Raw genomic sequence first — 17193 nt, 5'->3', positions numbered from 1 at the left:
AAATGTAGTTGGAAAAACTGATAATATGACACAGCAATGGTTGGCAACTGGATGACCATGGTTTGTTCCGTACATAGAAGGTTGAAAACTGGACTGACAAAAACTTTTTCAAACTTTTAATTTCTAATTCAGTTTAAATTCAAGAGACAGTTGTCTCACTCTTTGTGTGCCACTAAGTCCTTCCACAGTGATAATAGCACAACTGAGCAGATATAAGAACTTTTTAAACTGGATTCGTAACTCTGTCCTATATTAACACGCCAATATTAAGCCAAAACTTCACAGCACTGCCAGGTCAAGTAGCCATCCAACAAATAGTCAGACAATGTTGGCTTAGATTGGAGAGCAGAGCACAGCATGCTCAAGCTGGTTTCTTAGAGGGGTGCAGATGCTCGAGCACACACACCCATTCAGATTCACATCACAGATAAAGTCCAACGTTGCTGATGTTAAAATAAAATCAGAAATAAATAAAATTCATTCTAGTAACCATCTGCACTCACATGCACAAGAGTCTACTTTGATGCTCTCAGAGACTAGGGTTAAGTTTGTGTATTTTTTACTTTATTTCAACATCAGCAATGTTGAAATTTATTTGGCAGTAAAAGCAATGCTGCTGTGCTCTCCACCAGATGTGTTTCGACCCTTAGTTGATGAAAGTATGGATTATAGTGCGGGTGGTAGCAGACCAGCTTTCATTGTTGCGATCTCATGCTACACAACTGTTAATTTATTTGTGTTGTTTATTGATGCATGATAGTGACATTTTGTGCATCATTTAATATTGATCCTAAAAAGTGCAAAGTTGGCAGTGAAAACACACTGTTTCTAACTGAGTGGACCAAACAGTATTGTTTTACACTACCTGATAGGGCTGAAGCCATCCCAGTTAACCTCACATGCAACAAAGCGGTTGTTGTTGTTGAACGTGCTAATTCAAAGCGACACTACGAAACAGCTAACAACTCATCAGCAGTTCCATAGAAGCTTTTGCCAGTGCATCATGTCGAGATAAACTTCAGACATATTTTAGCTCATACAAACAAAAAGGGAAAAAAAAGAAAAGAAAAGAAAAACACAATCATACTTGCTCTGTGTATAAGCGAGCAAGAAAAATTAGGAGAAGCAATTTTTTGTGTGTGTGTGCTGGAGGTTTAATAAGAACCAGAAGCCATATTCAGAGTCCTAGATAGTAAAAGAATGTATGTTCGTAGTGGCCACAACACTTCTAGAAGAGGAGGAGGATATTGTTACCACTATTCAGGGTATTCGATTATTTGCAAGAAGCAATACAAGAAAACAGAAATTTTGGCGGCTGATAACAAAAGAAGCCTGCTCGGGCTTTTACAGAAGATACCTTGCTACCCTACTGCCCTTGACAAATCATGTGACATTGTTGATGATGAACTAATGTTGGTTCCTGTGTGAGTTGTTTCCTTTTAAATGGTGAAAAGGAATAACAGTATTATGGGATGAATTGCTAGCATCATAGCCATTTAAAGACAAGACTTGTAGAGATGATTTGTTGCAGGCTTTCCCTGACTTCATAATCAGACATTAATTATGGTGAAATGATTTCCCCTTTCAATGGACTGGGCTTGTACAATGCGGGGCACAGAAAAGAGCTGTGTAAGGATTATCAGCGATAAGAATCTGAATTAATTTATTATTGGTGCATAATTCACCAGACAACCATTTGTGCACTACACTGAATGATATAATGTACAACTTAGTCAAGTTAATCAGTTTCATGAGGTATTGTTCTACCCTTCAGCACAGGCAGTTCAAGGAGATTCTGTCTGAATGTGATTCGGAATATTGTGACGTTCTGTAACATAACCGTGTTTGTTGGCTAAGAAAAGAGCAGATAAAAAAAGTAACCTCTTTCTTGGAAAACTTGGAGACACAGAAAGCAACTTGCAATTCCCAGCAGATATGTGCAGTATGCTAGCTGTGGCTTACCTGAAAGACATTATCAAATATTTACGTGCACTCAACACTGAGTTAATATGATGTAAAAAATGTCTGCTTTCCTTCACAAGCTTGATATATGTGAGAAAGGTATTAGAAATCAAAAATTTGTTCATTTTCTAATAATATGAATATAAAAAAATATAATTCTGAAATATATACAGCAGTGTTTTGAAGTTTTGTATCAGATCTTGCCAAGGAATTTGCAGAAAGATTCCGAAACTTTGCAGAAATAGGGAAACTGTTACCATATGAATTTCTCCAGTGACAGACTTGGCAGATGTGGCTGTAAAGGTATCTAATCTTCCAAAATCTTCACTTCATATGGAAGTAATTGATTTACAAGAAGTCCTTGCAGACTTACAAAACTCCAGCCACTGAATAATTTTGTGGTAAATATGATTTGGAAAAGTATGCAAATTGCTTTAAAAAAATCCTATTTGCATGGCTTCTATGTTTACTTCCACACAACTTCTGTCAAACATCTTTCTCAAAAATAATTATTTGAAAACCAAATATTGTTCAAGGGTAATGGATGGATGCCCACCTGCAGAAACTTTTCACGTGAATTTTTCCCTGCGAGAACCGAACTACAAAAGATTGGTTCAAGGCTGCAAATGTAATTTCACTTGTCCATTTGTAAACTTGTCTATCTTACACTATTTTTAAGAGTAAAAATAAAAATTAAAAACCTTTTGCTACCTATAATATGGATTTCTAATAAGTAGACCAAAGCTTTTTTTTTTTTATATAAATGGAAATTGAGCTAAATTTGAATTTTTCTTTTTTCTCTGGGCCTTGATAAAATTTTACTAAAGCATCCAAAGCATGATAAAATTGACTTTCTGACCCCTGCATTTATCATTTTTTCACAGTTATCTGACAAATACTTCAAAACATTGTGTTGTCTGCTTATGATTTTTGTGTTTTTGATAAAATGTGTTACTTGATCTGCCAGAAGTGCAAAAGGCTCCTCTTTGTTATTTTGACAATGTACTTGTTATAAATGTTGCCAAAATTAATACCTTCCTTCCCTTGGCCAACATCCTCCCGTAACATCTGATGAGTGGGCATTTTCTCGTCCATAAAGCTGCCTATGAGAACTTTTGATGCACTTAATTTTATATGGTAACATATGAAGAGCTTATTTCAATAGTGGTACAAGTCCATTTTTGTTCATTCTGAGATACAGAGTCCTAAAGGTAAATGAGCGCTGAAAAATCTGCAGCTGAGATACCAGTATATATACTGGAATATTTCTGGTATCGCAACTGCAGATTTTTCAGCACTCATTTAACCTTAGGACTCTGTATCTCAGAATGAACAAGAATGGACTTGTACCACTATTGAAATAAACCCTTCATATATAGTTTTATTAAGCCCAAAAAACTGAAGTGTGGATCATGAACAAGCAAACTGGGAAACTTGGTTGAATCTTAAACTTTCAGAACTGTAAAATTTGGTGCTAATGTTTTTCCTCACCTACCTTCTGCTTTTATTTATACCTCTCACCTGTGCTATTTCAGTTTCTGACAGCTCATTATTAGTCATTGCTACTTCCATATCCTTCTGTGCACGTAGAATCTCATCTGATGCGGGCCAGACATTGACTTCCTTTATCTCTTTTAAGAAAATTAATTTAAATATTATTGAAAGCTGGAAACATTCACGTTTTTTAATAATTTGTGTGTCACCTTTCCTACAGTTATTTCAGCTGTGGTGTCTGGCAAGTAGACAGTTCGCTTGTGCCTGAAATATGCTTAATACTCATATTTCACTGTTATTTTTATTATTATCAAAAGTCATTTTCTGAATCCTACATTTTTTTTCTACAATTGAACTTAACGCATTTATATTATAATTGTGTTGACTTTCATATCAACAGGCTTTTTAAAGTTTACATTCGAGGGAAAGAGCTATCTGTGGAAGCAGATGCGGTGAGAAAGAAAGCCCGAGAGAGGACTTACTTAAAAGCTCTGGAAAAGCTTCAGGAACAATGCTTTACAATTAAGGTAAAGATGCTTGCTTCTGATTTCCGCCCTGCTTGTTTATTGCTATCTACACTGCTGGTCCTTAAAATTGAACACTGTGAAGACAGCACAACAAAAGTCAAATTGGCAAGGATCGTACTACATGTTTGAATATGTAAATGTCCAAGCATTTCAACACAACTGCACGGAGTCAATAGGAGTAATGCCATCCACAATCAGTGCATAAGTTGAGATTATACAGCAGATTTCTCATTCGAGAATCACATGTGAATGTTAGTTGTTTGTCAGAAGTTTATGTTATGACTTGTGTAACAAAGAGAGCACATGTCATAATTCGCCAGTGACAGAATTTTGGCCTATTGAGACTGCAGTTTATTGTTCCCCAATGACACCACTCACGTCTGTTGTGACCCTGATGCTCTCATGTAAATCTGAATTGACGAGTCAGAGAGAGCCATATTTGCCGCCATGTAGGATATAACACATTGACCACCTGAGAAACAAGACTCATTTTTCGGCCAGCCATGTGGGATGGTACAGCCTCATCACGTACTGTGAGTTGGGGAAATTGACTCATTTGCAGCAAAGCAAATATCCACATAGACACTAAGACAAAGTCTGCAGCACCACGGAAAGTCAGCACAGCAATCACAGTAGCGGCTTTTTTGCCACGGAGCAGAGAGAGGTGTACCAACAGTGGTGCATGTGCCAATGATACAGGATACAGGAGTGACACGGCATAATCTTTTCGGATGAGTCTTACTTCTGTGTTTGGCAACAGGGCAGACTTATCCATGTGTGGAGGCTCTGAGGAGAATGAACATTACCACATTGTATTTGCCATCATCGTATGGTCCCAGCAGCTAGCATCATGGTACAAGGAACCATCAGGTACACGGCGTGATCACATCCAGTTGACACAGCTAATAAGCCAGCATTATGCATGATGTGTTCAAGGTTGGTGGCTGTGCACCACTTTCTAGGTCTCCTGTCGAAAAGCCCTGTCTCGGTTTGCCGAGAGATTGGCATGCCACCACTTGTGAGCCCTGGGATTGACAAATTCTGTCATAGAGTGGCATCAGCCTGGAACGAGAGACTTGTATCTGTCATCCGAGTTCACTGTAACACAATGCCCAGCCCTCATTTCTGCAAGACATTGTAGTTATGTGTACAAAATTTTTCAGACTGTGTACCACCAAATCTCATGTATATTCTTGCTATACTGTATACAGACAATACATAAATTTTTGGTATTTTCTATCCTTCCTGGAGTTGTCATTTTAATGGCCAGTGGTTTAGAAAGTAGAAAATCCTTTCTTGGTATTTTTGTGCTTTTTCACAAATTTATTAATGTTTTATTTTATTCCTTGCAAATGTGTTAATTTGTTTATCTGTTATCTCTGTTTATTTCAACTGCAACTTTTTCTGCTTTGTATGCATTCTGAGGTAAATTTCTAGCAATGAAAGTTATATTCTGCAACAAATTGTTGTTGTTGTTGTTATTATTATTATTATTATTATTATTATTATGAGGAGAGTATTTCCCTCCTTTGTTGTTTTCAGTATCTAATGGTGAATCACTGTTAGCTTTTCAGCACCACTTGTGGTCTATTTTGAGAGGCTTTGAAGTGAAGGTGCTGTGAAATGTGATTTATCTGTGGTACGGTCTCGAGTAGCTTTTGAAACAAGTCTACATATTGAAAAACATAAATATTTTCAGATAAAACGTCGGCGTTACGACCAAGTTGTTGGGAGAAACTTTGGTGAACCAGAAGTTTCGGAGGTAGAAGAACCACAGAATAGAGGACCTGTTACACCTGCTGTTGGGGGTGTAGCTTTGAGAATGATGGCAAATATGGGCTGGACAGGTGGCGGCCTCGGCAAAGCACAGCAGGGAATAGTAGAGCCAATAAGGTAATTAATTACATGTTGGTCACTGTTACACAGGGTGTTCGTGCTTATTCTTTTGCATGGCTTATTTGCTTGCAAACAAGATGTGATTGCATATTCTGTTATCAAATATACATTTATTTATGGTATTTATGCCTATTATTATTATTACAGTATTTTATTCTTCTCGGTAAAATATTTCAGTTGATTATTATCAATGATGGCTGTATAGCGTTACTTTTGCAGGGTATGAGAAAGAGGAAACTGCTTATAAAGGTTTACAATAATAAATTCCTGAAGAATCTAGAAAGTTTCTCTTACTGGACAGTTGCACTAAGCATTTCATATGCCTTCTATCCGAAAGGGATTACGTACAGAGAGGAAAGTGGCAGGTGTTTTTATATATAAAAATATTGATGTACAGTTGTAGGCTAAGGACTGCAAGTGATTTTGATCATTAATATTAAAAGGACATGATACAATTATTCATACGAGACAGCACAAAACAAAGCGAGAAACTCACTACTGAGGATACTAAAGAAAAGAACTTTGAAACATGACAGTTATTTGCCATATAGGTGACACATCAAGGGGTCAATGAGCACATAAATGGTGAGGCTGAAAACATTGTTGATTTTTCAGGCAACAATAAACACTCGCTCTCACACGCACACGCACATACACATACACACAGCTATCGTGTCCTGGGGCAGTAGCTGAATTGGGATGAGGGGTCGTGTTGGGTGTTGTAGGTGCAGTGAGCAAGGAGGTGGGGAGGATGAGGGGAAAAGAGACAGGTAACTGGCAGGGATGGACAGTGATGTGGCACTGGTGAGCTCACTCTGGTGCTGGCAGGTGAAGTTGCATGTAGCACATGATGACAGAGTGGGAGGGAGACTGTGGAGATTGATGGCAGTGGGAGGCATGGGGACAGGCATGGAAGTGAGTGTGGAACAGGGTCTAGTGGAGATTTGGAGCAGAAGGATTCTGGCACCAAAGAATATGTTTTAAGTACAATTCCCACTTATGTAAATCAGTGAAGTTATGGGGGGGATCCAGGTTATATGGACTGTGAAGCAAAAGTGGCCATTACAGTTGACAGCAATCTGTCAACAGAGGTTTAATCTGCCTACAAAATTCAAAACAGCAAAACACCATTGCAAAGTGGAAAATCCATACTGCATTTGTACAAGATAATTGTTCTGAGTACATTTTAAAAAATCATCCAGGAAAACTAAGGTGATAATATTCACAAAATAAAAGTCCATAAGTGTTAGATACTGTGTACTTCACTGAAAGCAACAGCTTTATGGGGTGTGATGTACAGCCATTATTAGATTACTATATTTGGATACAGCATGATCAATAGAAATTTTAAATGTTTTAAATGCAATAAATATGAGGGAACAGAAGTAAAAGACAAAAAATGGTTCAAATGGCTCTGAGCACTATGGGACTTAACTTCAGAGGTCATCAGTCCCCTAGAACTTAGAACTACTTAAACCTAACTAACCTAAGGACATCACACACATCCATGCCCGAGGCAGCATTCGAACCTGCGACCGTAGCGGTCTCGCGGTTCCAGACTGTAGCCCCTAGAACCGCTCGGCCACCCCGGCCGGCTAGTGAAAGACAGATATGTAAAAAATGAAAATTAATAGTTAAGCGTTGGTACACAAAGTCACTCCTCATTAGTTATTGTTTTATATCTTGATTTATATACAGTGACACTGTGTTTATTCGTGTGTAAGTGATAATAATTTGTCATCAAGATATAACTGCACAAAAGAATTAAAGGGTCATTTGATTGAAACCACATCATTTTCCCCTGTTGGGACCCAGAAGTTTGAAATTTGACTAAAAGGTGCCTACAACCTTCCTGCATAATGGTACAAAAGTGTAGCACCTTGTAATGTCATACTTGGGCTAAACAACACTTGAAACAGCGTGTCGAGACATCCAGGGAAAAAGGCCAGTCCTCAGCAGTTCATGTGAGGTGTATTGTGGGTTAATGATGTCACATTTGGCACCAAATTTCACCGCAATTCTGCCAAATGCCACTGTGGATATGTCACACCTTCCTCTACCCACATCTCACCCCACTTCTCTTGATGCCTTCATGATGGAGGTTAGAACTGTGGCACTCAGTGTTGAAATCACACAGTTCTCTTATGGGTGACTAAGGAAAACATTTCAATCGACACAAAAAGACCTCAGGAGGTGTCATAATGGATGTCAGTGAAACCTCCATTTCGCATAGGACATTCATGGACACACACTTCACTGTCAAAACTGATGGTTTTCAAGGCGATGTGCAACAGAATGATGTTCTTGACAACCTTGGACAGTGCTGTGACCCCTGGATGTTCAGCCCTTCTCTAAGTACATAGTAAAGTTTCAACCCCATTTAATGTGATGTGACCCCTTTGGAGTGTATTGTGACTTCAATTTTTTTTCTGATGTACAGGGTGAAACCACTAGGGATTGTTCAAAACCATTTGACGAAATTTAAACATGATCTGGTTCAACAAAGGATGTTTATGATTTTACAGTCCTCCTGTGGTGTGATTATGGGGTGGGGGCAACGCATTCTGTGCCACCTTGCATACCTGTATAGTCTTCTTCTTTCTTGGCTCTACAGCTCATGATGAGCCTTGGCCTCTTCTACAATTTTCTTCCATCTCTCTTGGTCCTTTGCCAATACTGTCCAGTTTCTATAGCCCATCTTCCTAAGATCTTCGATTACTCCATCTTCCCATCTGGCTCGTGGTCAACCACGTCCTTTCTGCCCTCCTGGCTTTCCTTGTAATATCCTTTTTGGTACTTCTGTATCATTCATGCGAACCACATGTCCCGCCCATCTCAGTCTGGATGATTTCACTATCCTTCTGATGGGTTGGTCTTTGTATATTGTATACAACTCATGGTTGTATCCCCTCCTCCACCTTCCTCTTTCACAGATTGGGCCGATAATTCATCTAAGTACCTTTCTTTCAAATGCATCCAGTGTTTCAATATCTTTAGTTGTTAATGTCCAGGCTTCAGAGGCATATGTAAGCGCTGGTTATATAAGTGATTAATACATAGTTAATTTCGTGGCACGAGTCGGGAGCCTTGAGGATAGAAGTCTTGTTAGGGCAAAATAGGCTCTGTTGGCCAGTATTAATCTCTGCTTAATTTCAAAGGAGGTATCATTTAGATGTGTAACTGTCGAGCCCAGATACTTGAAATGTTCAACTCTCTCAAATGTATAATTGCCCATTGTTATTTCATTTGGCATATTTTCTCTATGTGCTTTTACAGCTGCCATATATTTTGTTTTTTGTTCATTAATGATTAACCCCATGTTTCTACTGGCCTGTTCAAGAGCTGTAAATGTCTCTTCCATTGCTTTTTGGGTTCTTGCTATTATATCTATGTCATCTGTGTAGGCCAGTATCTGCACTGATTTATAGAAGATCGTTTCCCTATTCAGAAGGTTTGCGTTTCTCATCAGCTTCTCCAGGGCGGCATTAAAGAGAAGGAATGCCAATGCATCCCCTTGTCGCACTCCATTTTTAATACTCAATGTGTTGGACATCATTCCTCCTATTCTTACACTACCTTGTGTTTCGCTCATTGTCATTCTCACTGACCTTACCAACTTTATAGAGATTCCCAGTTCATCTAGAGCTTGATATAACTGCTCTCTATTTATGCTATCATAAGCTGCTTTGAAATCTATAAAGAGGTGATACGTGCCAACTCCGTATTCGTTTGTTTTTTCCAGGATTTGTATTAAGGTGAATATTTGATCTATAGTTGACTTCCCAGGAAGGAATCCGCATTGGTACAGCCCCGTCTCCCTCTGTATGATCGGGAGTATTCTGTCGAATAGCATATTAGAGAGTATTTTATATCCCAAATTAAGTAGTGTGATCCCTCTGTAATTGCCACACTCCATCTTATCTCCTTTCTTATATATGGCACATATGATACCCTCTTTCCATTGTTGGGGCATTTTCTCCTCTTCCCATATTCGGGTGACCATTTTCAGAAGGCTTTGTTCCAGCTCTCTGCCTCCTTGCTTAAACAGTTCTGCTGGAATACCATCTGTCCCTGCCGCCTTGTTGTTTTTCAATTTCTTCATGGCAGTTTTCTCTTCTTCTATATTCGGTGGGGTAGTGTTGTTGTCTGCATCCTCTTCCCCATTGGTGTCTGTTGGGTTCTCTGGTATAGTTATTCTAGGGTTGAGGAGACTATCAAAATACCTGCGCCATCTTTCACATATTCCCTTCTCTTCACTTGTTATATTCCCTGTCTCATCTTTTATTAAGCTTGTTTTGCTACCAAAAGGCTTCCGTGCCGCATTCACCTCTCTATAGAATTTCCTTATTCCATTTTTGCATCTCTTGAGCTCCATTTCTTTGACACTTGCTTTCATCCATTCTCTCTTTTTTCTTTGGTGGGTCCTCTTTTCAATCCTCTGTTTTTCTTTGTATTCTTCTACTATCCTCCTCGTACAGTGTGACCACAGTATCCTGCTATATGCTTTGTTCTTTTCTTCATTTACTATTTTGCATTCAGTACCAAACCATGATGGTCTTACTTGTCTTGCCCCAATTCCAAGTATCTCTCTTGCCAATGTCTCCACCATCGTTTTTATCGTTTCCCACTGATCTTCAATATTGTTATATTCTCCAGTGTTTTCCAAAATCCAAGTTATCTTCTCCTGATACTGTTCTCTTACTTCCACTGATTCTAAATTTGTTATATTATATTTCTGTGCCCTGGGTCGGTCTCCTTGAGCTGCGTTAGATATCCTTGCCCTCACCCGTGCCCATACCAGAAAATGATCTGTATCTATGTTTGGGCCTCTGAGACTCCTCACGTCCAATAGGTCTGATTTGTGTCTCAGATCTATCAACACATGGTCAATCTGATTTACTGTGTTTCCATCCGGTGAGTTCCATGTTCCCTTGTGAATTTCTTTCTATGGGAACAGTGTTGATCCTATTACCGTATTTCTAGATGCTGTGAACAGTATAAGCCTTGTTCCGTTATCATTACTTGTTGCGTGTTTGCTGTGGGGGCCAATTATTGGTGTATAAATCTGTTCTTTCCCCACCTGAGCGTTTAGGTCTCCAGCTATTATTTTAATAACATGCCCTGGGCACTCATCATATACTCTTTCCAAAGATTCATAGAATACTTCTTTCTCTTCTTCTTCAGATTCTTCTGTTGGTGCATGGGCATTAATTGTGGAGTAGGTAAAGAATTTCCCCTTTATCCTGCCTGTGAAACCACTAGGGATTGTTCAAAACCATTTGACGAAATTTGAACGTGATCTGGTTCAACAAAGGATGTTTATGATTTTACAGTCCTCTTGTGGCGTGATTATGGGGTGGGGGCAACACATTCTGTGTCAGCTGCATACCTGTATTGAGCACTTTAGAAATGTATCTGTAAAGAAACAGCCTTTGACTGATTCCTGGGTGACTCGGCACAGGCATCCTCTTTGACACCATTCATTTGAGTGGCACTACACTGCTACTCTGGTGTTTCTTTGCAGGCATGCAGAATTTGAATGATTTTGAAGGGGTTGCGTGCCTGCATGTGCATAGGTATCAGTCAAGGGTGGCACTGAGGATCCCCATTATGATTCCACAGGAGGGCACAAAAAGCACAAACACTCCTGCTGCTTCAGATCATGTTTAGTTTTCACTGAATAGTCCCTAGTGGTTTCACACTGTACACCAGAGCAAAATTTGTGGTCATGCTACATTCAAAATGGATCATATCAAATTAATTTGGGTTACAACCCCTCAATGTCCTTAAAGAAGGGTTGAATCATCTGAGAGGTGTCAGCACTGTCAAAGGTTGTCAAGAATGTCGTTCTGTTGCACATTGCACTGCAGACTGTGATTTTAGACCACAAAATGTGTCTCAATGATGTGTCTCAATGAATACTCCCCAAGGGAAGAGGTAGTTTCATTGACGCCCATTATGCCTACTCCTTAGGCCTTTTTGTATCTCTTCTGAGTGGGAATGTGTCTGAAATATTTTCATCAGCCACACAAAAGAAAACTGCCTGATTTCAATGCTGGGGATTGTAATGCTGGGTGCCACAGTTCAGACGTCCATCACAGAGGCACCAAGAGAATTGGTGAGATGTGGTAAGGGTAGTCTATTGTGTGACACATACACGGTGGCATTAGGCAGAATTATGGTGAAATTTGGTGCCAATGTGACATCAAATTTCAAACTTCTGCATACCAACGGGGGAAAATGCTGGAGTTGCGAAAAAGTGACCTTTCAGTTCTTTTACGCAGTGTAGGTAGTACATATAGACACTCACAGGATATTGCAGGACAAAAGGCAGTATACTGTTTTTTAGGAATCAGTAGTATTTATCTCTCAGGCTGCAAATTTGTAACTATTAACAATCACTATCACAGTACAATCTACAATACATATTCAGAAAGTCCACAATCAGGTTTAATGCATTTCTGTACTTGCAGGGCAACACATTAAGGAGCTTGTTGTACAATTAGCATGCCTTCCACATTTCTTTATGAGAGTAACAATGTCCACAGTGTGACCGGGTTGTCTGAAAAATTTTTTTAGCCATTGACAGCTGGCACTGAAATCGAGAAAAAAAGTAAAATTTAGTGTGAGTCCCCTTGCCTCTCACATGTTGGGGTGCTTCATTAGTGTGAGTCCCCTTGCATCTCACAATTTGGGGTGCTTAATTAATGAAATTAGCCACGAAGAAATTGTTCAAAATTATCCCTATTTCCTTCAATGCATAAAGTAAATCATCTGCGAAAGTTGTCCACAGTTTTGAGCAGCACATCCTGTGGTATGGCTGCAAACGCTCTTTGAATGCATTGCTCCATATCGTTTCAGGTTGTGGGCTGTCTTTCATAAACAATATTTTTTAAATAACCCCACAAGAAAAAATCAAGAGATGTTAGGTCTGGTGAACGTGGAGGCCACTGAATTGGTCTGCTGCGTCCTATCCACTGACCAGGGTACTGTAAATTTAAAACGTTCTGCACATTTTTAGCATAATGAGGAGCTGCTTCATCCTGTTTGAACGACATTCGTTCCTAGTTTCTAAATCAGTATCTTCCATTCGCTCCAACAAATCATCGCAGAGAAGTTGTAAGAAAGATCTCCAGTAACATTTGGGTCAAAAAAATATGGTCCTATCAAGAAACCGTTTAAAATTTCAAATCAGACCATTAACAACCATTTGTGTTGATTGTCAACGGGTCTGTGCCAGTGTGGATTGACAGGGGACCAATAATGACAGTCATGACGATTTAATTCGCCATTGTTTTTTAATGTGGCTACATCGGTGAACATAATGTATCTAAAAAAAATCATTGCCACCTCTTATCATTTCCAAGGCCCATTGCCAGAAATGCATGCGTATTTGCATATCTTTCGGCGTTAATGCATGTGTCAGTGTGATATGATACGCATGATATTTATGCGCCTTCAAAATCCTCGAAACAGTTGCTTTTGGTATTCCAGTTAGTCTCTGAATCACACAACTACTCATTTTGGGATCCAGTCGAACACAGGCGAGAACGGTAAGGGTACAAGCGTCATTTTCACTGTAGTCGTGATGACAAGGTGAACAGTGCATGTATCCATTTCAAGCTTGTTGAGTGCAATTTTGAATAATGTTTTCGCTTGGATGTCGTCTGTTTGGGAAACTATCCACATACAATTGCGCAGCTGCAGCGTAATTGTTATGGCATTCACCTAAACGTAACATCAAATCAACAATCTGTGGACGAGGATAGTAAGCCGTGTTTACGGTTCACAATCTGAAAGTGAGCCGACGTCTGATCACATTGCACTGACCTTTATACTGAGCCGTAGTTCACAGTTTGGCCACGGTAGTGCCACAGTTGGGTGAGTAATGCAATTGTGAAGAGTTCCGTAATGAGATTTTAATATCATTCCATCTTCCTCCATCAAAAACTGTGGCGGGTAGGATGCATTTTGTTTTAAAAAAAAAAAAAAAGCTTAATTTGGCATAATTAAAGAATTGGTGCACATATTGTATCAATTTGATGCGTCTTCCTCGGATCATTCTAAATAAATCAGAGTTCTTCCCCAGTTTTAATTTTTCTCGATTTCAGCGCCATCTGTCAATGGTTTAAAATATGTTTCAGACAAAACTTGATTACTTTTTTATGGAGAATCCAAATCTGCAATAAAAAATAGGGGTTTCCATTTAAGATTTAAAAGTTGCCCCCCTGCCCCACCCAAGGGGGCGGGGTTTGGGGGTCACGTGTAGTATCACCCGCACCTCCCCCGGCCATCTCTTCTTCTCCCTTTCTTTGACTTTAAACCTCATTTGTGTGTGTGTGTGTGTGTGTGTGTGTGTGTGTGTGTGTGTGTGTGTGTGTGTGTGTGGTTTAAGGTCAAAGAGAGGGGGAAGAAGAGATGGCTGGGGAGGTGCGGATGGACATATGAAGGGAGGACATGGATAGAGAGGAGGGGAGGAGGTGGAGAAAGATAGGGAGGAGGAGAAAGAGATGACCCGGGGGGGGGGGGGGGGCGCGGAGATGCTGGATAGGGAATGGGGGGAGGAGGAGGAGGAGATGGACAAAGAAGGGGGGAGAAGGATATTAGTACATATTTAGCAATTGTGAAGCATTGGCGGGTTCGCTAGTATTTTATAATGTACAGTATACAGGGGTTGGACAAAATATGGAAACACCCAGAACCTAGCACATTAACATGTCTAATATGGTTAGGAAACCCATTGACATTCAAAACAGCCTCCGATAATCTTGAAATGGATAAATGCAGGTCCTGTATGGCTTACAAGGGAATCATAAACCATTCTTCCTGCAAAATAATGTCAAGTTCAAGTAATGATGATGGTGGATAGCAATCACAGATTCTTCTCTCCAAAGAAGACCACAAAGGTGCAAAATATTAAGATCTGGTGACTGGTGGCCAGGGGAGATGCAAAAATTCATCCTTGTGCTCAAAAAACCAGTCTTGGACGATGTGAGCTGTGTAAACAGTGACTCTGTCATCTTGGAACATGGCATCACCATTGGAGAACAAACATTGTACCATGGGATGGACCTGATCAGCCAAAATGGTCACATAATCATTGACAGTAATGCGACTTTGCAGAGTAACCATGGGGCCCAAAAATATCTTGACATGGCTACCCAAATCATCAACAAATCTCCTCCTTGTTTCCCTCTTGGAACATAAATTCAGCCAGAAGTTAGAAACAGTGTGAAACAAGATTCATATGACCAATTGACTTTTCCCCTTGCTCCATAATCCAAGTTTTACAGCTTCATCCCCACATTTCCATGTTATGGGCATTTGCATCACTGATGACTGGGTTTGGAGTTCTTGCTCACCCTACAATACCCAACTTATGGTGCTCACTTCATATTTTTTTGGTGCTGACAGGGTTTGTGAGTGCAACATTCAGTTCTGCAGTGACTTTTACAGGTGTCTTCCTTTTATTTTTCATCATTAGCCTCTTCAATGACCTTCTGTCATCAACACTTAACACACACACTTCTGTTCACACTGTGATTTAGTGCATGATGTTTTTCCACATTCCCTGTATGCAGTAAAATTTTTCGATATAATGCCTCTTGAAACATCAAATGCTTTGATCACCATGCTTATGGAAGTACCTACCATGTGAACACCAACAATTTGCCCATGTTTGAATTCACTTATCTCCGACATAATGAACTCAAAGTTACATAGAACACTGTCGTGACCATGACTTACACTTGCAACGTATTGAGGACATTGCACTGGTGCCATTCATGTTCAGTTACAATGGCACAACCTGCAGGCTTGTTTACCATCTGCATTAGTATTTATGCATGCATTTCTCGTGGTGTTTCCACATTTTTGGCCAGCACCTGCACATTAATGTGAATATATACTTGTTGTTTTAATCTCCTTACAGTGGTGATAAACAGAGAATATGTATTTGTGAAATATGTATGGAAATGAAACAATTTTAGCTCAAGATATATGGATCAAATCTATTTAACTCCCAAATTCTGCAGCTGTTGTCATTGAATAACTTTTTTTTTTTTAGTTTGACAGCCAAAATGAACAGAAGTGGCTTTGGTAGTCAATTTAAGGAAGGGAAGAAAGAAAGTGCTGAGAAACCAGGAGCCTCATTCGAAAATAAAGCACTCGTATTTCTCGAATCATATGCAAGGAGTAACTCTGAACAAGATCTCGTGTTCACGGCAGAGTTTACCAGTGATGAAAGGAGTATTCTTCACAAGTAAGTTTTTGAATTTATTATACTTGAATGTTGTTTGTTCTCCAATTATATTTATAATGTCAGTAATTTATAGACATACAATTTCTACTGTGAGTTTTGATCCTGCTGTTGGCAGAAAAAATGTTATCATAAGTGCTTGTGCCCCTGTTTCAGTGCATAGATATATATAAAATTAAAATTTCTTTAACCCTTGCAGTTTATATCACACCGATTATTTCGATAATTGAAGTTTGTGCATCAGCTCCATAATTAGATGATAGAATTAACTGAACCAGTCAAATACTCAATGCTGCTTAAACAGGATACAAGCCTGCAAAAATTTGCTTGCCTTCAGAGACCGAGCATGGTGGTGCTGTGGTCAGCCACTGGAGCCATATTCAGAAGTCTAGTGTTTCAACTAGCTATCCAACCATCCAGATTTAGATTTTTACCTTATTTCCGTAAATTGCTTAAGATGAATCCCATGCTGGGTTGCGGGAGATTGAATGGCCTATTTCCTTCCTCAGTCAGAGCTTGTGTTCCACCAGCAATGACTTCATTACTGATGGGAGATAAAAAGCTAATCTTCCCTTGTTCCTGCCAGAGTGCGTAACTGAAAAGCTAATTTAGTGACAGTACTTTGTGAGTTGCATCTCTCTCCCTCCCCTTCTTTAGCTTTCACATAACTAAGTGAGACTCATCAGCAACAGGACAGGTTTCAGTAGGAGGTTCAAGTAGAAAAAGAAGTCTATCTGCCTTCCCTCGCTGTCTTCAACTACCTCATAAGAAAAGATGACTCATCACCAGTAGGACAGGTTTTGCGTATTGGAGGTTTGATAAAATGACTAATTTAAGAGACCGCGAGTGATGATGAGAAAGCAACATAAGTTACTCAGCAAAATTTAAGCTTCAAGTTATCAGCTTTCCTCACTGCTGTACAAGTGAAGAGAAACTCTTAAGTAGTTTGAAAACTCAGTGTTCATTTTGAGGGTAAAAGTGCAAATATGCAGATGTGGAAAAAGACGTGCTTGATTTTTTAGTTCAAAACAGGAAATGTGCATATGCCATTACAAC

The 17193-nt window shown here is 39.4% G+C and overlaps 1 protein-coding gene across 2 annotated transcripts in view; it reads left to right on the top strand.

The window, feature by feature from the left end:
• LOC124555731 overlaps positions 1-17193 on the top strand; it is a 139748-nt gene that overhangs the window by 110328 nt on the left and 12227 nt on the right. For both annotated transcript variants that reach the window (XM_047129752.1, XM_047129753.1), the window contains 3 exons: positions 3857-3983; positions 5683-5876; positions 15946-16140. In XM_047129752.1, the coding sequence (XP_046985708.1) occupies positions 3857-3983; positions 5683-5876; positions 15946-16140 (516 nt within the window). The remainder of the gene's footprint in view (positions 1-3856; positions 3984-5682; positions 5877-15945; positions 16141-17193) is intronic.

This window comes from Schistocerca americana, chromosome X (assembly GCF_021461395.2).
Source record: "Schistocerca americana isolate TAMUIC-IGC-003095 chromosome X, iqSchAmer2.1, whole genome shotgun sequence".
NCBI lineage: Eukaryota > Metazoa > Arthropoda > Insecta > Orthoptera > Acrididae > Schistocerca > Schistocerca americana.
This window is presented reverse-complemented; position numbering and strand designations above follow the sequence as displayed.